The 27,589-nt window shown below is 40.7% G+C and overlaps 2 protein-coding genes across 3 annotated transcripts in view; one reads left to right on the forward strand and one right to left on the reverse strand.

Moving 5' to 3' along the window:
- Positions 1-27,589, forward strand: part of RSPH14 (radial spoke head 14 homolog) — a 187,731-nt gene that overhangs the window by 20,517 nt on the left and 139,625 nt on the right. The gene's annotated exons all lie outside the window — the stretch shown is intronic.
- GNAZ (G protein subunit alpha z) overlaps positions 5,519-27,589 on the reverse strand; it is a 92,736-nt gene continuing 70,665 nt past the window's right edge. The window contains exon 2 of the mRNA XM_044989974.1: positions 5,519-7,496. Within this exon, the coding sequence (XP_044845909.1) occupies positions 7,152-7,496 (345 nt within the window). The 3' untranslated portion in view covers positions 5,519-7,151. The remainder of the gene's footprint in view (positions 7,497-27,589) is intronic.

The following is a 27,589-nucleotide window of genomic DNA, read 5'->3' on the forward strand; positions in this document are numbered from 1 at the left end:
CCATGGAGATGCCAGCAATGAGCTGGCCCTTTTACACCACCACATCTCATGTCCATCCTCCTTCATCTGCTCTCTTAGGTCTTTGTCTCTCCTCCCATAGAATCTGGTGCAAGATTACTTCCAAGCACGGGTTACTAGACATCATCAGTGGTAGATATTCCATCCAATTCTGCACCAGGCCACCTTGCCATCTTTCCCTTTCTCCTTCCCTCCTCAAGGACCCATCTCAAGAGAAAGTCCTGCTGGGAAAAGTGGATTCCCTCCTCAGGAAAGGAAAAATAGAAAAGGATCTGTAGGAACACAGAGTGAAGGAATTTATTTTTGGTATTTCCTGATCCGTAAGAAGAGCAACAGTTTGAGATACATCCTGAACCTTAAACATCAACAGATACATAACATTCAAGTACAGGACGCTTAATCTAAGGGACATTATCCATTCCTTATCTCGGGGAAATTGGACAACTTAAAGGACAGCTACTTTCATGTGGCAAACAAACAGAGTCTGGATGTTCTGTGTTTGGACAAGACACTACCACTTCAAAGTCCCTCCTTTTAGCTTGTCCACATTCTCATAAATCTTCACAAAGTGCCAGGTGCTGGTAGCCATTTCTTATAAAAAACATTAAATTATTTTAGGCACTGCTTGAGCTGGACTGGCTTATCAGGCTGCCACCATCTCTATTTAGAAACAATTCCAGTTATAAAACTTTCCCAACTCTCAAAAGTGTCTCTTCCCTCTCATCCTTTTACAGCTAAAGAAATAATAATCTATGTAATCTGTAGATAATTGGTGTTGAAGGGGAAAAAATTCTTTTTGAAGCCAGTGTTGCTGCATGGAGTGCCAAAGCTGAAGGACAGATGGCACCCTCATTTCAACAGATGGAACATCTATTCTGTGAATATCATCTTTGCCGGGGTGAAGTGGAATCCCAGGTGTATTACTGGACTTGTCTCTTCCACGTGGTAGTGTACTGCATCACTGATTAACCAGAAGACTGAGGAAACAGATGCATATTTAATTGCATGATTTATCAAAATCCAGGAAAAGACTGACTCCACCATGTCTGAAGAACCAAGAGAAGTAAAAAACTGTGAAACAGGAAAGAGGAGGAGAGGTGGATTATGGGAAAAATATAAACTAACCCAGAACATTATTTTTTTCCTTAGGTATGATAAAAGCGTGTTGGAGATGAATTGCTCACATTGGCTATGTTCAAAAAGCAGGAGTACAATCTAAAAATAAGAATGAAGAGTTATTTTCAGTAAAGATAATTCACACGGAGGGATGAATGCATTAAATAAATTACCCAAAGAGGTGGAATTTGGGGTCAAGGAGCTGTTTTCCCAATCAACTGTTTGAGTTGGATGAATATGTGAATGGAAATACAGTCTGGAGGGTAAAGCAAAGGACTAGGACTTGGGGACTTTGGTTCAGCTTCAGTCCCTGGGACACGCTTCCTGTGTTGTCCTTGACAAGTCACTCAACCTCTTTGTGCCTCAAGTTTGTTATTTATACATTGGGGGTAATAAAATTGCTCTACTCCACCTGTGTACTAAACTGAATTAAGGTTTGTAAATAGCCTTGAATCCTTCAAATAGAACACACCACAGAAGTTATTCATAACACAAAGATCAAGAATATTATTGGGCTTTCGTGAACAGAGATTGTCTCTGAATCACAGCTGTTTAAGAAACAAGTACTGAATATATGGAAAGGAAGATGATTTAAACTTAAGTGTAAAACTGCATTCCTCCTTCCCTTCTCTTTACCCTCTTCTGGGGCTGAGTAAGCTATTTAAGTGAACTGCAGTGCTTCACCTTTTCTCTTCTCTGCTGAGACTAGTTGCAGTGTTGCAGTGAATGAGATCAATGTAACCAGTGCCCTAGGGCTGAGCTGCCCCATTTCCACTGCCTGTGATGCTGCTGTTCAAGGACCTGCCTCATTAAAAGATTTTTTTTTTAAATTAAGGAAACTTTTCTCCCAAGTTTCTCTTGTCCTTCCTTATATTGCCTGGCAGGCATTATCATTTCCAGATATCTGTTCTGCTGCAGTTAAGGGCATTGCTTACTTCTGATTCCTCTGGCCTTCTTGTCAGCCTAAAATGGCCATAAGAAGTATTATGGAGGCTAGTGCTGAAATGAAATGGTCACACTCTAAGTCAGTGCAACACATAACTCCAAAGAAAGCGTAACCCATTTTACAACTTTATTTTCCCAGTTTAAGTTACTGATGGTAGCAGATTACAATATGGAAGGAAATCTAGACTGCAATGTAATTCCAGTATGGTACAAATAATGCCTTCATAGGGGCTAGTACTTTCACAAGTGGATTAAGTCTAGAACAGTGATACTCAGACTCGTTCATGTGTCTCCTGCGGCTCTTTGCAGCACATGATATTAAAATACTGTGTGATTTAATTATTAAGCAATCTAAGTTATTAACCAATCAAGATGCTTTTTCTATGTTATTAACCAATTGAAGCTGATAAAATAATACCTGATTAGTCATTTTTCTGTGAGACTATATATAATAAATATAAACTAAATATTTCCTGTCATACTGTTTCAATATGAATGTATAGTACTATAGTAAACAATCAATTCATACTACTGTGGCTCTGTTAGGTAATGTTGATTGCTAATCCTGAACCACTGAGGTCTGAGTATCACTGGTTTAGAGGATGTTGCACTTATGCATTATATTATCAAACATTGGCATTTATAGTTGATAGGAACCATACCAAGTCAGTACCTTGAATACTTCAGAGGGATTTTTTCCATAATTTTGGGCAGTGCTGAGTGCTTTTGAAAATCCCACTGTTAGCTTATAACTTGAGACAGTGATGCCCATATACCAGGGGTGACCAAACTTGCTGACCCTCTGAGCCACATACGATAATCTTCATAACCTTGAGAGCTGGGCATGTTTGCCGGGACTCGAGGCTCCAGCCCTGCGAGGCTGCCTGCTGGGGCTTGGGGCTGCCCCACAAGGCTGAAGCCCCAAGCCCCACCACCCCAATGCAGGGCAGAAGCCCTGTGCCCCCCTCCCAGTCTGGTAGGCAGAGAATGGGGGCCATGGTGGGCTCCGCGAGCCACACTTTAACTGTAAAAAAGCCACATGTAGCTTGCGAGCCGCAGTTTGACCACCCCTGCCATATACAGAATATTGTATGACTACTTTTATACCCTCCCAGTGCTGTTAAAAATATTTCCTCTGAACTCAGACCACTCCCTTTGAATGTATTGTAGTCCATATAGCAATCTCAAATTCCTATTAGACTGTGCCTCCATGTTGCTTAAAGAAATCCTAACCATCCAGCAGACCAAATTCAGTGATGAATCCTGGTCACGTGCAATCTGAGGCACGTTGCTCATACGCTAAGATGAAGCCTGAATTTAGATGCTTCTGACTCCCTTAAAAGAGAGTGGGTTCTTAAAAAAGAGATGGGAAAGGTGCGACTTCGGATGCACACATGGTAACATGTATAGAGGCAAATCAAAGGGCTTCAAATTCCCCCTAGCACTGAGAATAAGAAAGGAGTGCACAGTGAAATTATTTCCACAGCTGAGCTTAAATGTGATCAACAAGGCTGAAACACTGCAAGTCAAACCAGACTTTACCTCCAAGGATGTTTTTTATCTAAGATCTTTCCAGTGACTAATCTTTCCAATATCTTTAAAGATTGGAGAAAGGAAGAAGGAAAAGCTCCATACCAGACTGACATGCTGCTAGAGCTGCAGCAGCTGTCGTGCCTTCAGGTCACATTGGTTTGTATTGCTTGTTTGGACAGCAGCACAGTAGCTGATTAGGTTGCTCTTTTTGCCCTGGGCTCCAAGCGTTGAATCCTTCGGAGCTAAAAACTCTTTATTCTTTGGATGAGCACATTATAGATTGGGCCCATGTATCTAGGAAGTTTTTCCTCTCTAACACTGGACTGTTTACCTTTGTGAGTTAAGGAAATCAATTACCACTATTTCACTTTTGTGCTGTTTTCCCTGAAAACAGTTTAGCAGGTGGGAGTTAGCGTCAGAACCTTTGTCTGTTCATTTATATGCTCATAAATTCATACCGAAAGAGTGACAGCAAAACCTTAATTGACAACCTCTGCAGTACTAAGGTAGAATAATGTTACTCATGTGGAATGTGTGACAGCCAGGTGTGCCACTTTCTTGACACAAGAGGGCATGAAGTTGGAGATAAAGTTTTGCATTAGAGTGCAGTCTAGGTGAAGGAGTGGTATGTATTGTTTTTTGGTAACTGTTGGAAGTAAAAGTGAATGTTTTATAAAATGTAAGAGTATGTTATTGACACCATTGTAGATGATTTGAATGTGGCAATGAATCTTGAAGACATCCCTTAACTTCTTTCTTCCATACTTTTATGGTTTTCGGTGAGTGAAGTGTGCCTTGTTATCTTTGTTTGTGTTATTGTAGATGGATGAGATTGCCAAAAAGCCTAAGGGTAATTTTTTGAAAATTTTAATGGGACTTCTGTGACTAAATCACCTGGGCTTCTTTGAAAAATCCACCATATATGGCCAGCATTTTGAAAAATGAATGCTCTTAAATCCATATTGAGATCCCTAAATAAATGGCCTGATTTTCAAATGTATTAGGCAACCAGCAGCTCCTGTTGATATCAATGATAATTGCTGAGAGCTCAGCACTTTTGAAACATCAGGCCACTTCTTCAGGCACATAAGTATAGATTTATAGGCCTAATTTTAGGTATGAATTTTTAAAAATCTTGGCTATATACATACCTATATATAGGCACATATTGCTGAACATGGGGATTGTGAAAGCACCACCTAGAGCAGGGGTCAGCAACCTTTCAGAGGTGGTGTGTCGAGTCTTCATTTATTCACTCTAATTTAAGGTTTTGCGTGCCAGTAATACATTTTAACGTTTTTAGAAGGTCTCTTTCTATAAGTCTATAATATATAACTAAACTATTGTTGTATGTAAAGTAAATAAAGCTTTTTAAATGTTTAAGAAGCTTTGTTTAAAATTAAATTAAATGCAGAGCCCCCCTGGACCGGTGGCCAGGACCCGGGCAGTGTGAGTGCCACTGAAAATCAGCTCGCGTGCCGCCTTCGGCACACGTGCCATAGGTTGCCTACCCCTGACCTAGAGCCAGGGAATGCAGGTAGGTGTCATGGAAGTTTCTTCTACAAAACTCCATCTCAATCTTGAACTGCACTACCCTTACTAGAGTTACTACTGGCCCTCTTCTGAGGAATCATATTGAATTTTGTGGTGGTTTTGTCAGAGGGAGAAACATCCTCTCTGAACTAATTTGAGGCTTTAGATACAATTTTTGCTGTACGCTAAGATTATCCTTAATCTTGGTGGATGAACCGTGAAAAGAGGTTTGTAGCAAATGAACAAAATTCTGCAGTCTGGCAAAAAGATTTAGAAACAATTCAATTGTGCAAACTATTAAATTGTAATACCAATAAATGAACACACTGTGGACCAGTTCAGTATCATTCAGAGTATTTATTTTCTTAATGTGGACAACCTTTAACTTTGATGGTATAATTAACTTTTTTTTCTTTTAAATTTCTTAGAGCCCTTGGCTGAGAATTCTCACACTAATCTTGGTACATGTGGGGAACAAAGGAAGGGAGGAGATTTTCCATAGTGTGTGTGAATGTGCTTTACAATTCTTGAATGTATATATACACATTGACTTTACACTGAAGTCTGTAAGAAGTCTTTTCTATGGAGGGGGGAGGGAAAGAATCAAATGACCAGAGATTTAGGCCCATTTGATCCATGTGAGATTTTCCAGTATAGTCCCACAGAGCTCGTCTGACATTCAGATATGCCATAATTTCACTGAAACAGTACTATATCCAGTAGTATTTCTGTACGAGATGAAACCTGGAACTGAGGAATGCATCTCTTCCGTTTCTTTAATTTCACTAAACTGCAAATAATTTAAATTATTAAATTCAAATATCAAGACATTTAGTTGTTGTTCATATCGCTCATCTGTTAACCTTCTAATAATACATCACATTTTTTAAATAAAAAACAACAAAAAAGACTTTAGAGGCTATATAATACACAGTCTCATTGGCTCCAGCTCCCTGGGAAGGCTGTTACAATATCACCATATTTCCCAGAATTTCTTTGGAGCAATGGAGCAGAATTATCCATTGGCAACTTTCACACTCAGCAATCCAGACACTAAAACAATAGTTTAAAAAATTACCTTGTGATTTTTTATTTTTTTTGTATGTATCTGTGTTAAAAAGAACCTTTTTTCGACTTTCAGGGTTTTTTGTTTGTTTGTTTGTTTTTGTGAAACACCACAAGATTTGGCAAAAAAAGATGTAAAGACGACTCTCGATGTATAAAATTCCTCACCAGTAGAAGAAACACTGACCTTGATTTGGCCTAGTTTTAATTAGTTATTTCATTCATGTACTTTTGCTGCATATTTTGAAGCTTTGAAGAAAGGGCTAAAGGTTAGGCTAGAAATCATAGAACAGTTCTGTACCAACAATTCCTTTAACAGGAAGGGTGTCCATGACACATAATGAAGCAGAGCAGAAGTGTGTAAACAGTATATGCTGCGAGTTGTGTGCATCTCTATACATGATGTGTGTGTATATACTGTGTGTGTGTGTGTGCGCCAGTATGGTGGATACGTGTTCCTTCTGTACAGCTGTAAGGAAGGCTTTACTGAAATTCTCCTGTTCTGTTGCCTTTTCTCCTAGAAAGAAACCCTGCAAGGCAGGCCCATCTCCCATTCAACAGCTCTGCATCTTCCTCGCAGTAAAATGGTTTTTAGGACAGTTGGATGAAATATTATTTCTTACATAGAATATGGTAGCTCTGCCATCTGAGGAAAATGAAATGAAACAAACAGAATGAGCCAGTGGTGATTGTGGTGATAACATTTCCACACAGTTACACCTCAACGTTTTTTTGGAGCCTTTGCACCCTACAAAACATGTATTTTTGAAAAAAATGTTTGTGGCGAGGATATGAGGGATGGGGGGGGCTGTGAACATAATTCAGCTTTCCCCCTTCCTCTCCTTGGGCTTCGAAGTACTGCCCCATTGTTTCCACCACAAATGGAGGTGGTAAGCCCCTTTTGCGTCACCTCAGGAAAACAGATTGAGGCCCAAGGATTTTTAGCAGAGGCCAATATATTTGAGATTGTTCTGAATGATGACATCTGTCACCGCATCAAAGACAAATTGGATATTACTGGTATCAGTGGCACAGGTGAAGTGCGAGTAAATCTCCTTGGTCTCCTTGTTGCGATTCAAGTCCTCAAATTGGCGTTGGATGTAGACTGCTGCCTCCTCGTAAGTGTTTTGGCCCTTGTACTCAGGAAAGCAGACGGTTAGCGGGATGCGCCGGATTTTTTCTGCCAGAAGATCTTTCTTATTCAGAAAGAGGATGAGGGAAGTGTTGATAAACCAGTTGTTGTTGCAAATGGAGTCAAAGAGACGCAGACTCTCTGCCATTCGACTCTGCAAGGAAGGAAACAATGTCAGCAACAGTATGTGAACACAACTATATAAAATACCTAGAAATACATAATCACAGCTGTTAGTGAACAAACTCCCTTTTGTTTAGAATGTTCATATCTGTTTCTCATTCCAGCTCCCTGTCTGACTGTACATCCTACTTTAGGATGAATTTTCAGGAATCTTAATTCACTTAAGTTGACGTATTGCAGCTCACTATAGATTACAGCTTCATTTAGTTTGATTTAATTTTTTTTAATAATGGGTAACTGAGAGGCAAAGTCAGACTGAAGTTTTTAAGAACAGCTGCTGTAGTTCTTCACTGTTTTCCACAATCAAGCTAACATTACAAACACATTTTTTGGGCTGCAATGATCAACAAGCACATAATTTTACAAAAATAGAAGAGTAGACTTATGGCCAGAATAGAATAATAGAATCATATAATATCAGCGTTGGAAGGAGGTCATCTAGTCTAACTCCTTGCTCAAAGCAGGACCAATCCCCAACAAAATCACCCCAGCCAGGACTTTGTCAAGCCAGGCCTTAAAAACCTCTAAGGAAGGAGAGTCCACCCCCACCCCCATTCCAGTGCTTCACTACCTTCCTAGTGAAAAAGTTTTTCCTAATATCCAACCTAAACCTCCCCCACTGCAACTTGAGACCATTACTCCTTGTTCTGTCATCTGCTACCACTGAAAACAGCCTAGCTCCATCCTCTTTGGAACCCCCTTTCAGGTAGTTGAAAGCAGTTATCAAATCTCCCTTCATTCTTCTCTTCTGCAGACTAAATAATCCCAGTTCCCTCAGCTTCTCCTCATAAATCATATGCTCCAGCTCCCTAATCATTTTTGTTGAGAAGTGGAATTCACACCTGAGTTAGCAGCCAAAGAAAGAATAGCTTATTGTTGTAAAGATCAATGGTATAAATCCAAAGAAATTCGGATCCTGTTTCTAGATATATTTGAATAAAAAAGGTTGAGATGGCTCAAAGAATACCACACCTCCATTCCACCTAACCTCTTCTCTTTCCCCTTTCCCCCGGTCCATTCCTCCCTTCCTCTTCCTATTTATGTATGTCTTCACCTATTTTATTACAGGTATCCCCAACCTAACATGTTATGTCTATGTAGTATTGTCTGGTCTTGAAGCTTTGACAAGTTGTATATACAAATTATGCAATTGTACTTCATTTTTTAATTGATCCTGTTTGCTCCTATTTTTTCTTTCCCCTTTAATAATAGTAACTTTGGAAGAGTATATATAAAAAAGTATATTTTCCTCCAGAGGGCCAAATCCTAGTCTCAGACAGAAGGGGCAACTTAAAATGAAGACAGAGTCTGGCTAAAAAGTTTTAGTAGATACCTCTGATCTTCCACTTGCCACTCTAAATTAATAAGTACCATTGACAACACACGGGAGTGACTGACAGGAAATGTTTATTTTGGAAATACCAATTTAGTCATCATCATCATCAGCGATCCCTCGATTCAAGAATGATCTCTACAACAGATTTACTATGTGTCCTGAGACGATAGATCCACCCACAGTAGGTATAGACATTTCCTGGCAGGCCAGATGCCTGCTGGGAAAAAGTTGTTTCTTTTTCCTTCCTTTCCTCTCTCTTTTCAACTTTGCAGGCAAGATACTTTTCCTCAAAGCGAGCTACTACCTGATGGAGTATGTGGCGCATTGAGGTTGGTTGATGGCTTGCTCCTCCCAGCTTGTGATGTCCATCCACATCAGTTTTCTTGAGATACGCTTTCAGTGTGTCTTTGTAGCGTTTCCTCTGACCACCACAGGATCTCTGAGCATGGGTGAGCTGAGACTAGAGGACTTGTTTTGGGAGGCAAAAGTCTGGCATCCGCACACAATGTCCAGCCCAGCAGAGTTGGTGAATGAGGCTCATTGCTTCAATGCTGATGACATTCACTTCAGTGAGGAGGCTGGCGTTAGTGCAGCGATCTTTCCACTTGATGCGAAGGCTCTTCCGGAGGCATTAGTGGCGCTGGAACACTTTTACTAGCAGGGTTGCTGAAAGCCAGCCCCCTTACCCCTGTCCATCCACCCTCCCCAAGCTGGGGCCAGGAGCAGGACCATGTCTATAGGAGGGGGGACCCAGAAGGGGTAAGGGGGCGAAGGTTGGGGGTGGGTGCAGGGCCAGGAGCTGGGACCCCCCATGCGGGGCCGGGACCCTGCGAGCAGGGCCTAGAGTGGCGCCCCAGGCATGGGGTGGCAGCCAGAACCCTGCATGCAGGGTCGGGGGGAGCCCTGGGTATGAGGCCTGCAGCTGGGACCCCGTGTTGGGGTCCAGAAGCAGAGCCCCAGGCAGGGTCTGGGATCCCGCATGTGGGCCTGGGAGCAGAACCCTGTGTAAAATCTGGGGGTTCTGCAGCACCCTCCACACCCCTAGTTCCTGCACCTATGGGAGGCATCATTGGTGGTACCTCCCCGGACTCTTGAAGTGCTGTCAATAGGTAACCCAGATTTTGCATCTATAAAAGAGTGTAGGAATAACAGTTGTCTTATAGACCTGGATCTTGATGTCCTGCCATGGGTCATGGTCTGTGCAAACGCGTCAGAGCAATTTTGCAAAGGAAACACTTGCTCAGTAGATCCTGTGATGGATCTCCCTGTCAATTTTTGCATTTTGAGAAAGTTGGTAGCAAAAGTGCTCGACTGTCTCCAAAGTCTCTCCCTTGATGGTGATTTGTGGTGTGTCACGTGCAAGGCATGAAGCAGGCTGACGGAGCACTTTAGTGTTCTCAATATTGAGTGAGAGTCCTAGGCTTCGATAAGCTTGTGTAAAAAAATCCTTCAGTCATTGCACACATTGAGAACAACTGAAGGTCATTCTCAATGTGTGCAAGCATAGCACAGTCATCAGCATACTGAAGATCAGTAATGGACACCCTGAGGACTTTAGACTTCGAGCGGAGATGTCGAAGATTAAAAAGCCATCCATCCATTCTGTATTGAATGTTAACTCCATTGGGGAGGTGATCTTTAACGAGGACCAAAATGACTGCTAAATAGATGGATAACAGGGTTGGGGCAATAACGCATCCTTGCTTAACCCTAGTTTTGATGATGAAAGAGAACAGTGGCATTCATCTGATCGTGGCCCTTAATAAATTTTGGAGGGCAGCCAAATCTTGCCAGCACCTTCCATAGGGTTTTGTGATTGACTGAGTCGAAGGCCTTTGTCAAATCAATGAAGGCCATGTACAGGTCCTGATTTTGCTCCCGAGACTTTTTCTGGATTTGACAAGCAAAGATCATGTCAGTTGTCCCATGAGATGGTCTAAAACCGCACTGAGATTCTAGCAATATTTCTTCAGCAAGGAGAAGTAATTGGTTTAAGAGGATACAGGCAAAAATTTTCCCTGCTGTAGACAGCAAGGCAATGCTTCAATAATTTCCACACTCCGACATATCTCCTTTCTTAAAGATTGTAACAATGTTGGCATTTCTCAAGTCTTCTGGAATCTTCTCATTATACCAGATATGAAGAAAAAGTTTGTGGAGCTTACTTACCAGTTCTTTACCTCCAAACTTGTAGACTTCAGCTGGTATGCCATCTGGTCCTGCTGCCTTGTTGTTCTTGGTTTGCATAATGGCTTGTGTTACTTCTTTGAGGGCGGGGAGGTCAGCAAGAGATTCTCTTTCCTGTCGTTGAGGTATAGATTCAATAGTGGCATCAGAGACAATTGACTCGTGATTCAGGAGTAACTCAATATGCTTCTTCCATCTGGCTTTGATGGCTTTGCTGTCCTTAAAATATGTCAACCCGTCCTGGGCTCAGAGTGGTGTGGTACCATGGGCGCATGGACCGTAAATGGTCTGTACTGCCTGAAAAAAGCTCCTCATGTCATGTTTATCAGCGTAAAGCTCAATCTCCTTGGCCTTGTATCACTACCATTTATTTTTGATATCATGGATTTTCTTTTGGGCTTCAGTCTTGAGTTGCTTGTATGACTCTTTCTTCTGCTGGTGTAATATGTCGTTTTGCCATAGCAATGAGCGTTTCTTTTCTGGGTGAGCAGGCCCTGAATCTCAGCATTATTCTCATCAAACCAACCTTGGTGATGGTGGGTGACATAGCCGATGAACTCAGCACATGCCAAGAGAATGGCAGTCTTTAATCCTTTCCAGAAATTTTCATTATCATCATCAACTGTAGGCATAGCAGCGAACCTCTCTTGGAGACACTGCTGAAGTTTCTCCCAAGTCACTATATCTTCAAGGGGCTGGATGTTGAATTTCTTTTGTACTGATTTTGCCTGGTTGGAATGGCTTGAGGCAATCTGGAAATTCATGATAGATCTAACAAGGCAATGGTCTATCCAACGGTAATCGGTTCCATGCATGGCCCTCGTGATGCGGACATCCTTCCAATCTCAGGCTCTAACAATAACATTGTCAAGAAGGTGGAAATGCCTGGAGTGAGGGTGTCTCCAGGTGCTCTTATACTTCTCACTTGGTCTAAAGAGGGTGTTCGTGATGACCAGGCCATGTTCTACATATATGCTCAGGAGGAGGATGCCACTGAAGTTGGCCTTTCCTACTCCTTTTCCGATAGAGCCATTCCAGAGATCTGACTCACGTCTGACTCTAGCATTAAAATCTCCAAGGAGAATGATCTTGTCCTCCTTGGGAATGTTGGTCAAGACTGTGTCAAGATCTGTATAGAATTGTTCCTTGATATCTTCAACAGTATCAATCGTTGGGGCATATGCACTGATGACAGCAGTAGACTGGTAATTGCTGAGCTTAAGACGAAGAATCGTAAGACATTCATTGATTGCTACAGGAAATTCTGTAAGCTGACTGACAAACTTATTCCTAATTGCAAAACTGACACCATGAATGCGCCTGTCCCTCTGCAGATTTCCTTTTCCAGAAAAAGGTGTAGCCTTCACCTTCTTCTCTCAGTTGACCTTCATCTGGGCACCTTGTCTCACTAAGGACAGCGACGTCGATGTTATATCTTGCAAGCTCCCTGGCAACGATAGCAGTTCTTCTTTCCAGTCATACATTATATTTGTTATACATCAGGGTGTGAACATTGCATCTAGCAAAAGTCACTGTGTTTTTATAGCTTCGACTGCAGGCAGAGTGATCCCACTGGATGCAGTAATCCAGCTGGGAGTGGGTGAAACAGCCTAGGTTTAGGGCACCTTTTCTAGCCCTCTCCCCATGTGGGGTGAGCAGAGGGGATCCTAAAGAGGACTGCTCAGTTGTGATAGTAGCTGCCAAATTGCACTCATCTTAGTTCAGGTGCCAGATGACCATATAACTACCGCCACCTACCTGCAGATTCGTGGCTAAACTGCCAGATCTACTAATCCTGTCCCCATCACCACTAGTCCATCGCCACAGAACTTGGAAGGCTGGAAAGATGTTATTTCCCAAGGTAGAAGCCTGCACATGATTTCTTTTAATGTGGGGAAGCTGGTGCGCCTACAGCAACCACACGATCATGACAAGTTGGAGTTCTGGGGCCCAGTTTCAAGGAAAGTCTGAGACAACTGGAGATCTCCAACTTGCTGCAACTTTCATCCGCTTTCACAGCTATTGAGATCCGAAGATCCTTTTCCACCTGATCCACTGTTGAGGATTTGGGGGACTGGACCGTGCTTTGTCTGGGACCTCCCCTCAGACCTGTTTGCCTTGGAAGACCCTACCAGGAGCATGAAGCTCCTGACAACATAGTTTGAGGATCATTGGAACAGGCAATCCCTTTCAGCACAATAAGGCAACGGTCCCTGAAGAGGACCTAACAAAACTAACATTGGATTGAAACATCTGTTAGAAATTTAGGGCCATGTTTTACCCTTCCTCTGCACACTGTTCTCCCACATATTGTTGCTGTGAAAAATAAAGGCTGTTTACATGGTGACATCCTAGAAAATTAATATGAATTAACTAAAGATGGGTATTTTAAGTTGATTAGTTAAACCGCATTAAACTGCTGTGTGAAAACCCTCATTCTGAATTAAAGTTGCCTTAATTTGATTTAGCTTAATTCATTTTGGAATACAGGGATTTAACTAACCCACGTGAGGATGTCCCCCTGTAGACAGGTGGCAGATGGAGCTGTCCATGGTGCCAATTGCTATTGGAAGGTTGAGTGCCAGAAAGGGCCTTCTCCTTTGTAACTTAAGTTTTTTTGTGCAGAGAAGAAAATTGTTCCAGCTGCTGTCGATATTTCAACTAAATATTGTCCAAAGAGGAGACAGAAGTCTCTCGATTACAGTTATTTATACTAAAGGTCATTTATTTCCAACACGTTGCAGATTAGGTACTAATTCCTGTACAAAGTTTTATTGGGATTCCAATATCAAAATTTTAGTCAGCTCTTTTGGTCTTAAAAGTTCAATGTTTTTTATTCAACATCAAAAGTCTTCAGATTCCAACTATCATGTGTGTACCACCACCACACTTGATAGTGACACACTATTAACTTTCACCTAGTGAGATTCTCAATTAAAATTTGTCGTCTACAACTGTTTGCTGAGATTTCAAGATCATAAGATCAGACAAGAATTTATAAAAAAATTGAAGTTTACATTCAAGTTTTCTTTATATCTGTTGAGGAATTTTAAGTCATTTTAGAGTTGAAGTGGGCATCACATCTTCAAGCACTTGCCCACCTTTGATATTTTCAGTGTTCTCTCTTTAGAAGACAAGAGCCTCTTTTAACTACAATACCCACCTGCTGAACTGAAAAAACAGATTGACAGAGCCAGAAGAGTATCCAGAAGCCACCTACTTCAGGACAGGCCTAAAAAAGAAAATAACAACGCCACTGGCCATCACCTACAGCCCCCAACTAAAACCTCTCCAGCGCATCATCAAAGATTTACAACCTATCCTTAAAGATGATCCCTCACTCTCACAGATCTTGGGAGACAGGCCAGTCCTTGCTTATAGACAGCCTCCCAACCTGAAGCAAATACTCACCAGCAACCGCACACCATACAACATAAACACTAACCCAGGAACCTATCCTTGCAACAAAGCCCGATGCCAGCTCTGTCCACATATCCATTCAAGTGACACCATCATAGGACCTAATCACATCAGACACACCATCAGGGGCTCATACACCTGCACATCTACCAACGTGATATATGCCATCATGTGCCAGCAATGCCCCTCTGCCATGTACATTGGCCAAACCGGACAGTCTCTAAGCAAAAGAATAAATGGACACAAATCTGACATCAGGAATCATAACATTCAAAAACCAGTGGGAGAACACTTCAACCTCTCTAACCACTCAGTGACAGACTTGAAGGTGGCAATTTTGCAACAAAAAAACTTCAAAAACAGACTCCAAAGAGAAACTGCTGAACTTGAATTAATATGCAAACTAGATACAATTAACTGTGGCCTAAACAGAGACTGGGAATGGTTGGGTCATTACACTAATTGAATCTATTTCCCTATGTTAAGTTCTCCTCACACCTTCTATGGGCCATCTTAATTATCACTTCAAAAAGTTTTTTTTCCTCCTGCTGACGATAGCTCATCTCAATTGATTAGACTCTTCCTGTTGGTATGCATACTTCCACCTTGTTCTCTGTTCATGTTCTCTGTATGTATAAATATCTCCTGTCTGTGTGTTCCATTCTATGCATTGGAAGAAGTGAGCTGCAGCTCACGAAAGCTCATGCTAAAATAAATTTGTTAGTCTTTAAGGTGCCACAAGTACTCCTGTTCTTTTTGCGGATGCAGACTAACACGGCTGCTACTCTGAAACCTGTCTTTTAACCAAGTCACTGTAGTATTGTACAGGCCATCCACCCCACTTAGAGCTGGTAAAGAAGCACCATCAATTAATCTTAACATATCACCAAGGAGTCATTCCAATCTTTTTCTTATTTTTCAATTCTCTTTACTGATATTTCTTAATAGAAATAATGACAGAGCAAAGAAAGAAAATGGATACACAAAGGCGTTTTCCAGCCATATAATATAATGATAATAAAAGAGATAGATAAGAATTGGATACAGGAATCCCCGCTAGAATCCTTCTTCCTCTCTCAAGTTTAAAATAGAAAATCCTCATATCATTAACAGGGAAGTTGAAGAAGTACAATTCAAAACTCCATTTTAAAATATCTCAGATGATTGTAATCTAGGTAAGAGAAAGTGTTTTGTGTTAAGCCTTGAAAACATCCCAAGAATCCTCAGTATTTTGTATCTTATTAGACTTATAACTGCTGTGAAATGTTCCAGAAAGTGATTTCATTCTGAACAACTGGAAAGGTGTTAAGTAGTATCTTTCGGAGCAGTTCACTGTGTATGTACCCATGACCTGTGTAAAGTGAACTGAAGTCAATAACTCCCAGTAGCAGTTCTATTTATTTACACAGTGATACGTTCCTATCCAAATCTTATGCCCAATTTATGACCAGATCTTTGTGTCAAGACGTAGTTAATAAATTGTTTGGCTACAAAGCAGGAAACATCTTGGTGATGTTTTCCAACCCCAGGAATAGTTTGGGTTTGGCAGGTAGGGGATATTTTTGTCCCACGTCCCTTAAAGAACTCTGCCTCCAGATAGTCAAATTCCAAGGCTCTGAATGTCATATCATACTTTTGTCTGGGGCATTTACTTGATAGTCCTTGTAAGGGTGGCTCTGGTGTAAAAATATGCTAGAATGGGTTGGGGAAGACATGACATGGTGGGTGTATGCTAAGTGGCAATCATTGTGTATCTGTGTGTGAGAGGGGAGAATGCCTCAAGTGTCTTCTCATTGTCTCCCTTGGCTACTAGAATTTTATTCTCTAGTGATGTCACACACAAGTTGAGGGGCAGGGAGTAGTAATAGGAGGTTGCTGGTAGTGATGGAGCAGAGTAAGTCTGAGAATTTCTTCCACAGCAGAGGGGAGAAACTGCTGGTGATTACAGGGGTTCATGGCAGGAGACAGCTGAACAGATCTGAGAACTTGTTCCTCAAAGATGTGAATCAAAGCATTCTACTATGCTTCATTGGCTAGCATGATGGGAAAATTATTCCATGACTGGGATAATGCTTGCCAAATGTATCCACTTGTCTTAAATTAGGGCTTCTGCTTTATTTACCCAGGTACAACCCCACTGAAGCCAAAATTATTGCAGCCAAGTGCCTCTAAAAATGGTCTCTGTTTCTTAGCAAACTGTCATTATTTAAGTTCTGTACCATCTAAAATCTATTTACTGCTGTTCAGTTCACTGGGTGTTAAAAGTGTGTCCCTATTGTTCCCTTCAAATGTTTCTAGCAGAAGCATTGACATTTGGACATCTTTCATCTTCCTGCTGAGGCATGGGCTGCTGCCCAGAAAAAAATACTTTGTCCACCAATCAGGGATAATGCACACATCTTTGGATGCTAAAGGGGCAAGTGCAGATCCCTCATCACAAACTGTGTGCCCTTCATCCAGTGCATGAGGCATCTGGATCCTAATTAGTGCCATATTACAATTGAAGTGTCTTGAAAATGATTAGGATTCTATGTTTCCACTAACTCCTAAGAACTGTTTTTGAGCTCACAGAATATGCTTTGAGTTTTTTCAGTTTCAGGCTTGCCTCAGTTGTAGTGCTCTTGAGATCTGGGTAGTTGGATACAGCTGATGAGTGTTTTATATAGGATTCTACAGCTGGAAATCAAATGATAAAGAGATAAAAATTGCACAGGAGAGACTGAAAAATAGTCTAGGAGTTTAATTTAGAACTCCTCTTTTTTCCTCTTTATCTAAGACAAATGGCTATGGCAAGTAAAAAATGAAAAATGAGTGGCAGCAAAACAGACAGAAAAAGGCAGCCAGAAAAAGAACTGAAATAAAAAGAACAGATGAAGGATGAAGAAACTGAAAAGATGGGGGGAAAAGGAGTGACAAATGTGGAAGAAAAAAAAACAGAAAAAGGAAGCAGCAAATCGGAAAAAGCTGTTAGAGAGGAAAATGACAGAAAGTGGGTAAAAATCTCGTACAATCACAGTAGTTTAACATTTTATAATACAGTCAAATAGGAACCCATCAGGTTTGAAAGCATACTGTATTTCTATGTATTTGAACAAGAAAATATTCCACGTTCCATTTGAAAGCACAATTTATTTTCTATCTTCTTATGTTTTCTGAGATAAAGAAAAAAAGCCACCAGCCACACTAAAACACCATCAATTTTTATATAATCCCTCTCCAGCATGTGGAGCTGGAGTAGTTTGGGTATATACACACAAATAGCCATACTTGGCTTATTAAACTGGATCAAAGAACACCTAAATGCATACTTATATGCAAGTGCCTGATGTCTAGATCTAGAGTGGATGCTAGTTTGATGTAATCTTGGCTACAGGGTGGCTAATTTGTTTCTTGAACATTTACAATATGGATAGATAGGATTAAAACAGGCTTTAAACTCTTAATAAAATTCCAAATATTCATAATACAAATATATCATATGTGGAGCTGGTCATAAAATGTCCCCTCCCCTGCAGAAAAATGTTGACTTTTCAGTGAAAAACCAACAGCCAAAATATTCCAATTTGGAAATGCCATTGTGGTGTCTCATGGGAACTATAGTTCAGATGCCTCATACTCCCATTCTCTTCTATAGATTGGGCTCATGGGTACGATACCTCACATGACGCACCACAATCTCCTCTCTCAGTGAGGAAAGGCAATACATCCTGGGAGTTCTGTGGTCACAATTCAGCATGGGAGATGGAATCCAACTGAGGAGCCTGCCCATGGAGAAAAATAGAGACACGAGGCAACCAAACTGCAACTCCTATGAGGCACTGCAGTAGCATATCTAAGTTAAAATCATTTTGTTTTTTGGTTGAAATATTCCAATTTTGATTTTTTACATAAAATCAAAATTTTCCTAAGGAAAGCAGACACCTTTTACAAAAATGTTTAGCAAGGCCTAACCATATGAATTATGAGAAATATATACTGTGATGGTCATGCATGTTCAACATCAGCTAATATTCCAAGCCAATAAAGTCTTTTCCACATTTTGCAAGCTCAGTGCTAGCTGTTTATGTGGCAGTTCCATTGTTTTGCACTCTAGAGGAGGGATAGAATTTGAGCGTGCTTAAAACTCATTCTTAAATCTACTGGACCACTGACACAAATTAAGTTAATCATATCTGGAGTTGAGATCCTGCAGCCATATATATGTTCCTGTGACATGTGTCTCAGTAGGAAACAGAAATGTGACAATTTACTATGGGAAATGGTTGCAGAATATGAGTGAGGCTAAGTGGCATGATGCTAATTCACATTGAACACAAAAGATAACATGGCTAAACATGATGATCTTAATCCTCAAATCAAGTGGATTTTTGCCATCTTTATGCTCCCCTGATTTGGGAACCAGTTGGAGCCCCTGGAGCAATTTAAGATAAGAGCTCTATCCTAAATTTTGGTATTTTTAATCTAATATTTTCAGTAATAACTTGCAGGGCCGGCGCTTCCATTAGGCGACCCTAGGTGGTCGCCTAGGGTGCCAGGATTTGGGGGGCGGCATTTTGTGCACTCCCCACGGGGCTTCCGGTTCTGCTCCTGTCGCGCCGCCGAAGAAGGACCTTCTGCCGACATGCCACGGAAAACAGCGGCAGGCAATTGACAGCTCAATGACTGCTGCTGTTGCCTGCGGCATTTCGGCGGAGGGTCCTTCTTCGGCGGCACAACGGGAGTGGAACCGGAAGCTCCCGCGTGCCCCGTGGGGAGTGCACAAAATGCTGCCCCCCGAATTCTGCCTAGGGCACCAGAAACTCTGGCGCCGCTCCTGATAACTTGAAGTTATGGGACCACTGTTTTAGAAAAAAAAATATTCCTGGTCTAACTGGTGGCTGTGCTGTATTACATCAGTGCAGATCCTTTAGCCCAGGGGTCGGCAACCTTTCAGAAGTGGTGTGCCAAGTCTTCATTTATTCACTCTAATTTAAGGTTTCGCATGTCGGTAACACATTTTAACATTTTTAGAAGATCTCTTTCTATAAGTCTTTAATATATAACTAAACTATTGTATGTAAAGTAAATAAGGTTTTTTAAATGTTTAAGAAGCTTCATTTAAAATTAAATTAAAATGCAGAGCCCCCCGGACTGGTGACCAGGACCCGGGAAGTGAGAGTGCCACTGAAAATCAGCTCACGTGCCGCCTTCGGCACGCATGCCATAGGTTGCCTACCCCTGCTTTAGCCTATAGAGCTCATATGCCAATAAATAGAGTCTCACATAAGTTTCTGAGCAGCTGCAAAAGTAGTTATCAGACCATGTAGGTGCAATTTCAGCATATTTTAGCAAGCTAACATGGACATTTCTGAGAATTAGTTAATCTCTCAGTTGTAGAATGTGCTTGGTGAAATAAACAAAACTAAGTGAAAAACCATTGGAAAGTGGAAGGTTTAACACCACCTGGGTTCTCATGAGGGAAACAATGCAAAATTCATAGAAAAGAATTAAGATACATAATCTTTTAATCCCATCTGCTTTACCTCACACATCCACTCAGTGACCAGAGGAATTAGATTAAAAACAAATCTATAAACACACCAGTGAAATGCAGAACTAAATGTAAAAGCTCTCTTGGGTTCTAACATAACCAAGAATCAATACAATCCAGGTCTTTACACATCTTCTGTGTTAGCACATTTGGAAAGAGGACTCACTAATGAGGTTAGTTCAGATTCAAAATACAATTGTAGTTTTCCTATACCAACCAGGGACACAAAATAGTGGAAAAAATACACATATGCATAACAGTCCTTAGTAGAATCTCTCACAAAGGTCTAGACATTAATCAGAGTAATTTTTTTTGCCTAAAAATTATCTCTTCGGCCAGCAAATATCACTCTGGATCCATGAACTGTTCCATAAAAACAAACAGTAAATTACTAAATAAATCACTGTAGCATATTTCTTGGCAGTGAATTTGGCCAGAACAACTTGGTAAACTGATCTCCTTTATAGTTTTGCTTCAACCCGAAACAAATGAGTCTCCTGCAAGAAAATTATTTGCATAAGCAGATTTCTAAACTGTGTCAAGAATCTTAGTGGAGCTGTGAAGCCTTGCTGCAGAATCACACTTCCACAACTGTAGACAAAAAACATATGCACCCTGAATGAAAAGTCTAGAGTTTATAATGCTTCTTTACTCTTACTTAAATAGCACTTTCTATCTATGATTATTAAAATGTTTTATAAACATTAATTTGGTAAGCCTCAAAACAACTCAGTAAATTGTTAAGTATTAAACCCACATTACAGATGTGTGAAATGAAGTTCAGAGTTGAAATGATTTGCCCACAGTCAAACAATTCTGTGGTAGAGCCAGGAATAGAACTGAAGCATAAGTTCAGCATTGTCATGACAGCTTGATCAGATTGTGAGAAATAAAATGTTGTTACTTTGGAGTTTAACTTTGATTTTGGCCTTGAATGTTCTCTGTAGTTGAATATCATGGACCTGATCAACCACTGCATTGCTGAATATTATGTATGTGCACCTCAGCTGATTTCATGGAGTTCTACTGGTGTAAAACTAGAGCAACACAGTAGCAAATCTATATATAAAATTCTGTAATGATGATTACTGGATTTCTGGTCTTCATTTTTCTTTGGAACTAATAATCTGAGTCCATTCATGGATAAATCTCTGCTGAGTATTGTAAATTAAATTTAAAATGTAGATTGATAACTTGCATTGCTCCCATGATGTCATTGTTTTTCATCAAAAAGGTCATTTCTTTATGTGCCAGTTCTACTTCAGAAGGTAATGGCAACTACCCACTTCTCAACATGTGAGATTTGCTACTATTTACTATTGTCTTTGTGTTGCACTTCTCTGTCCTGTGCTAAATCATGAGTTTTATTTTTCATCACACTCACCCACAAAACAACCACCAGATGTCCTGAAACAATCACATAGTGATTGTTCAAACATCTGTGGTACATCTTAAAAAGGAAACCTTGAGGCATGTCTCCTGTGGAATTGATCTAGTGAATAGGTCTCAGAATAAATTTCAAATGTGTACACCAATATTACGTTAGATAATCACATAATATGAAATTCATCCCTCCTAGAGCAATACCAAAGAGAGTTCTGCAAGGGCTGGGAGAATAGCATTCACCTCTCAACCCATGAAAAGTTGCAGAGCTGCAACTAATCTTCTAACCTATTGTTAAAATACTAACCACACCCTTTGTGTGTTTTATACCACTGTAATTGTGAATATGAGGATACAGGAGTTTCTTCCACTTTTTCACCTTCAACATCCCCTTCCACATTTGGCTGGTCAGAACTGACACAGAGACTCCCTATGCAGGACTCATGGGAAGCAGAGGATCTCTGTGGTCCTGTATCCCTGGCATGCCAACACACCAGAGGCTTAAGTGTCATGGAAGGCCTTTTGTAAACCCCTATTACAGTGGTTGTATTTAACCTTAAAAAAGAGTAAAAGTAAATGAAACAAATATGAAGTTTAAAACTGGTTAAATTTATAATCTGTACAAGAGCTGCAATGTTAAGCTTCTCTATAGAGACGCAGATATTGAAAGGGCTGTACTTTAGGCTTCATTCGCCAGTGTCTTGCCGTCAGTTGTATCTGACCCTGAATATTTCTAATTGACTTCTTCATTTCGCTAATTTTTGTAATCTATTTGTACAGTTCAATATAGTTTGTGTCATTTTCACTTCTCCTTCACATAAAATGAGTTTGTAATATTGGCATGTTAAATTAAGAAAAGCAATCATGTCCTATTATGAGTACATTTTTTATTTTTTCAAATCCATATTCTCAGCTCAAGAGATTGCACATGCTTTGATATAATTTCTTTAATTAGTTCACATACCAAATTTAATTAAAATTAGGCAGAATGATCTGCATAGGGCATGAGACTGCAGAAAGGTGCAGAGCGAGTAACTAGGCATGATTAATGTGGCAGTGTTAGGGTGTGGTTCCAAATTCTACTTCTCTATTGCCCTTGCCCTCGTTTTGTATCACACTCATACCCTGGGTCATTTAATAATTTGTGCTGACATTCCTTCACCGTGAAGTTGCTGATTTCTGAAGAGAAGAAGAGTATGTCTGCTAGATGGCAAGCAGTTTTGCACGTTGTGATTGGCTTACTAATTAAGAGTACAGGCAGTTGGTTTACTATTTTGTCTTAACTCAGATTTATTTTCTTCAGACTAGAAAAAACAGTTATTGGAAGGATCTGGTGTAGAGTCTGGGGCTAGGCTTTTGCCACTAGCATTTCCCGATTGTCCAAAGGGCACAGTAAATCAATCTGTGTTTACAACTGGATTTTCTCAAACAATTCATAGAACAGTTTCTTTCAGAGAGCCTAGACTCACCCTCAAGAACTAAAAGTTCTTCCACAATCAGAAGCATTATGGCTTCTTCTGAATCTCCTGATTTTCCTGCTGATGAGAATGTTTGTTGCCCTAATTCATTTTCTGATCTTCTAGCAGACGATAAGAACAAACGAATAAAAAGCTAATTAACTAATAGACACTTCAGAATGTTATTTTCTTCCTGGGAGGTGTTTTAATTGCACTCCTCAGAGCCTAAAGATGTTTTACCTCTTCCTTTAGAACATACTGTGTTGCTCAGGGCAGAAGCTTCTCTTGTGTTTCCTGTGCAGAAAGATGTAATGTTCTACAGAATAGTGCAGTCTAGCAGGATAGAAATAATCACCTTGGAAGAACCAGGTTGAATGCCCAAACATCGATGTAATTCAATCTCTTGTACTCACACTGTACTCCATCTTGTGCGCAATTTGTTAGCAAGTATGCTCTACTGCATTAGGAAGTTCATTTGGCTCCTCTAGTGAGCGTAACAGAATCCAGTCTTTCTAAGAATCTGTTCTCAACAAGTGGGCAACTGAATTCATTAAGCTGATGAGACCTCAGTGAAAACCTCTAAATCAATAAATTATTCAGGCCCTTGTGACAAAGTGGGGAATTTTCTGTGGTATTTTCATGAAGCCGGTGTATGCTTCAGTTTCCCCCATATGCTGCATTGTTACAGTGGGGTGGAAAAGGACTATGTGCTCTCAGGGCAGTCTCAGAGACATGGATCTGAGTGTAACCTAGCTGTCTAGGCATTAGTCCCCATAGCAATGGAGCATCTGAGAAGACAATGGCAAATCCAGTCACCAGGACATTGACACCTACCAACCACCAACCCACAGAGATTTCCCCACCTCTCAGCAGGCCTACATTAGAAAATTAGGTCGATATAACTATGTCGCTCAGAGGTCTGAAAAATCCACATCCCTAAACAATGAGTTAAACCAACCTAACCCCTGGTGTAGACAGCACAAGGTTGACGGGAGAATTCTCCTGTGAACCTAGCTACTGACTCTTGGGGAGGTGGATTACCTACACTGATGGGAGAAGCCCTGCTGTCGCATAAGTAGTGTTTTTACTTAAGCACTACAACATTGCAGCTGCACTGTTTTAAGTTTAGACAAGCCTAGAGTAGCAATTCTCAGCTGGAGAACAAAGGACTGGACAGGTGTGAGGTGGGGGATATGAGTTGGCTACTGAAGGGAGTTGGGGCTCTCACCTGGAGTCAGACCAAGGAGGTCAGATGGAGAGACAGACAGAGCTTGAACAAAGGGGTCCACTAGAGTTTGGCTGGGCTCTGGGCTAACCAGATTGGACTATACTTTAACCTTTAGTTCTGTATGCTACCCTAAGGACTTCCTGTGCTGTATTCCAGCTGACTAATAAACCCAACTCTTTTGACAATGCTGTTTGGTGTCATTACAAATGCTTGGTGAGGTGCATTAATCCCTGAAGAGCATACAAGTCTCCATCAACACTCTATCTCAGTTGGGCTCTCTGAACGGAGCTCACTGTATGAAGCAGGAGTCCTGAAAACCCAGAGGTCCAGTCTAAGGAGGCAGTGAAGCCATGTGGCTTACCCTGGAGGAAGAGTGAGACCCATATGGAGTTTGACACTCCTAGAGACTGTTCCAAAGGTGAGGGCGTAGCACCAGTCTTGTGGCTCTGTGACAGTACGTTTCCACATTTCTGGATTATCTGTGAACAGTCTCTTATTTTTACAAATTTTATTTTATTGCTATTTATAATCATAACATGGTTTTGTGCAAATCATTTTCAGTTTATGGATTGCACACAAATTGTTTGGTGCAAGTATTCTTTAATTGCTATTTGCATTGTGCAATTGGATCATCTGAGGCATGTGATTTTGTTTCTGTTCTATGATTGGATTATCTAACCTTTTATAAACAAAACCAGTGCCTGTAGAAATCATTGTGACTTTGATTATCTGCATGAAGTGATCAGAACATTTTAGGGCAAGAGAGACAGCAGGAGAGAAGCAGAGTCTTGGAATATTAGAACATTTAAAATCTTTCCTTGGTTTTTATTACACAAGAAAACATTTTATTTAATTGCCTGCACAGATCCCAGATGTAAAAGTACTTATGTTCCTTCCTATCTGAAGGAGAGAGAAAAAAATTATTTGCTGTTTAATTGATTTTACCTTGTTTTCTTTTGTGATACAATGTGGCATATTTTGGACATGTGCACAGTGCTATTTGAAAAGAATGCAGTCACCTCTCTTTCTGTCTATCTTGATTAGCTGCCAGAATGCCAGGTCTCTGAAAAACGGACTTTTCAGTTACCTGGTAATTCTGCAAAGAAAAAAATGTTTCGCATCAAACTAGAACCGAAAATTTTGGCAAATCAAAAAGTAAAAAAAACAAAAACAAGTTTTCAGATTGAACAACCTTCCAATGGGCAAAGTCTGAGCTTGATAAATTTATGGAAGGTATGCTATGAGATTGCATACAATGGCATATGGGCCATCCATGACTGCTATTAGCAAATATCTTCAATGGCTGGAAAAGGGACACTAGAGGGGAAGGGCATTGAGTTACTACAGTGAATTCTTTTCCAGGTGTTTGACTGGTAGGTTTTGTCCACATGCTCAGGGTCTAACCGATCACCGTATTGGGGGTTGGGAAGGAATTTTACCCCAGGTCAGATCAGGGCCACCCAGAGGAGTTTGCCGGGCACCCTGGAGCGAATGAGGGACCCCGCTCCAGGGGCCCCGAAAAACTCTGGTGGGGGCCCCCGTGGGGCTCGGGGCCTGGGGGAAATTGCCCCTCTTGCCCCCCCCTCTGGGCGGCCCTGGGTCAGATTGACAGAGACCCTTAGGGTTTTTCACCTTTCTCTACAGCCTGGGGCATCAGTCACTTTGCTGGTCTGAACTACAGTAAATGGTACTGTCTATGTAATTTAAAGTCTCTAATTCAAGATTTGAGGACTTCAGTAACTTAGAGGTTATGGGCCTACTACAGGCATGGGTACATGACATTCTATGGCTTGCAGTGTACAGGAGGTCAGACTAGATGATTATGATAGTCCCTTCTGGCCTTAAAGTCTATGAGTCTATGAAATGGCTTTCCATGTGAGAAACACAAAGGAGCTGGAAGTAAGGAAATCTCATTGCCCTGTCCATCAGTGGACTCAGGTCATTTGTATCTGGAAATATAAGAATTGCCATGCAGGGTCAAACCAATGGTCTACCTACTCCAGTGTTCTGTATCTGTCAGTGGCCAGTATCAGATGCTTCAGAAAAAAACAGCAAACAACATTGTAGTGGACAATAATGTAATAACTTGCCCATTAGGTAAATTTCTTCCTAACTCCATCAGCTCTTGGGTGTTGAGTTATGCCCTGAAGAATGAGGATTAATATTCCTCCTAATTTTCCCCCATCTAATGTAAGTGTCCGTGTTCTCATTAGTCATATAAATATCTAATCCTTTTTTAATCCTACTAAACTATTGGCCTCAATGATATCTGATGGCAATGAGTTCAATAGGTTAATCATGTTAAATGTTCCCTTGTATCAATTTTACATGCATTACCCTTCAGTTTCCTGAATGTCATCTTGTTCTTGAATAGTGAGAAAGGGTAAATAGGAGGGGCTGATGGAGGAAGGATGGTCCAATAGTTAGAATGCTAGCTTGTAACTCATGAATTGTGGGTTCAGTTCCCTTCTCTCCCCATACACCCTGTATGACCTTGGGTAAGTCATTTAGGCTTTCTCTGGCTCATTTCCCTATCTGTAAAATAGAAATAAGATAATTTCCCTACCTCAAAGTTCTGTTGTGAGGATACATACATTAAAGAATGTGGGGTGCTGAACTACTTCAGTAATGGGGGCCATACCAGTACCTTAGATAGATAGATTTGCCTTCCCTACACCATTCATTATTGTGTACACCTTTATCTTGTTCTCTTGTCATCTCTTTCTAAATGTAACAGTCTCAAATCTTTGTGACCTTTCTTCATATGGAAGTCTTTCCAAACATCTAATCATTTTCATGACCTACCTCTGATTATGTCTGTTGAATTGTTTTAATAAGGTGGCCAGAACTGAACACAGTATTCCAGGAGAAGGTTTACCTTTGATTTGTAGAATGATATAATACACCTCTACCACGATATAACGCGACCCAATATAACACGAATGCAGATATAACGCAGTAAAGGAGCGCTCCAGGGGGGCGGGGCTGTACGCTCCAGTGGATCAAAGCAAGTTCGATATAACGCAGTTTCATCTATAACACGGTAAGATGTTTTGGCTCCCAAGGACAGCGTTGTAGAGGTGTATATTCATTAATTTTTTCTCTCCCATTCCTTATACATGCTAACATTTTATTTGCTTTATTTGGCTATACCTACACACAGAGGAGAGCTCAATTCATTGAGTTGTCTACAATGACATCAATTTTTCACGTGAGTGGTTACAATTAATTTAGAACTCAGCAATGTGTAGGAGTAGTTCAAATGATTCGTTTTAATATGCATTACCTTGCATTTAGTAGCACATATTCCATCTGTTATCATGCTGTCCATTCATCTAATTTTGTTAGGTTCCTCTAAAGTGCCTCAGAATTTTGAGGAACCCAAATTTTCCATCAGCTGTAGTTCTTGCCACCTCACTACGCAACCCCTCCTCCAGATGAATGATAAAGGCATTAAACACCACAGATTCCTGGGGCAACCCAATATTAATTTTTTCTTATGTTGAAAACTGGACACTCTTTC

The sequence above is a fragment of the Mauremys mutica genome, chromosome 16 (assembly GCF_020497125.1).
Source record: "Mauremys mutica isolate MM-2020 ecotype Southern chromosome 16, ASM2049712v1, whole genome shotgun sequence".
In the NCBI taxonomy this organism is placed as follows: Eukaryota; Metazoa; Chordata; order Testudines; family Geoemydidae; genus Mauremys; species Mauremys mutica.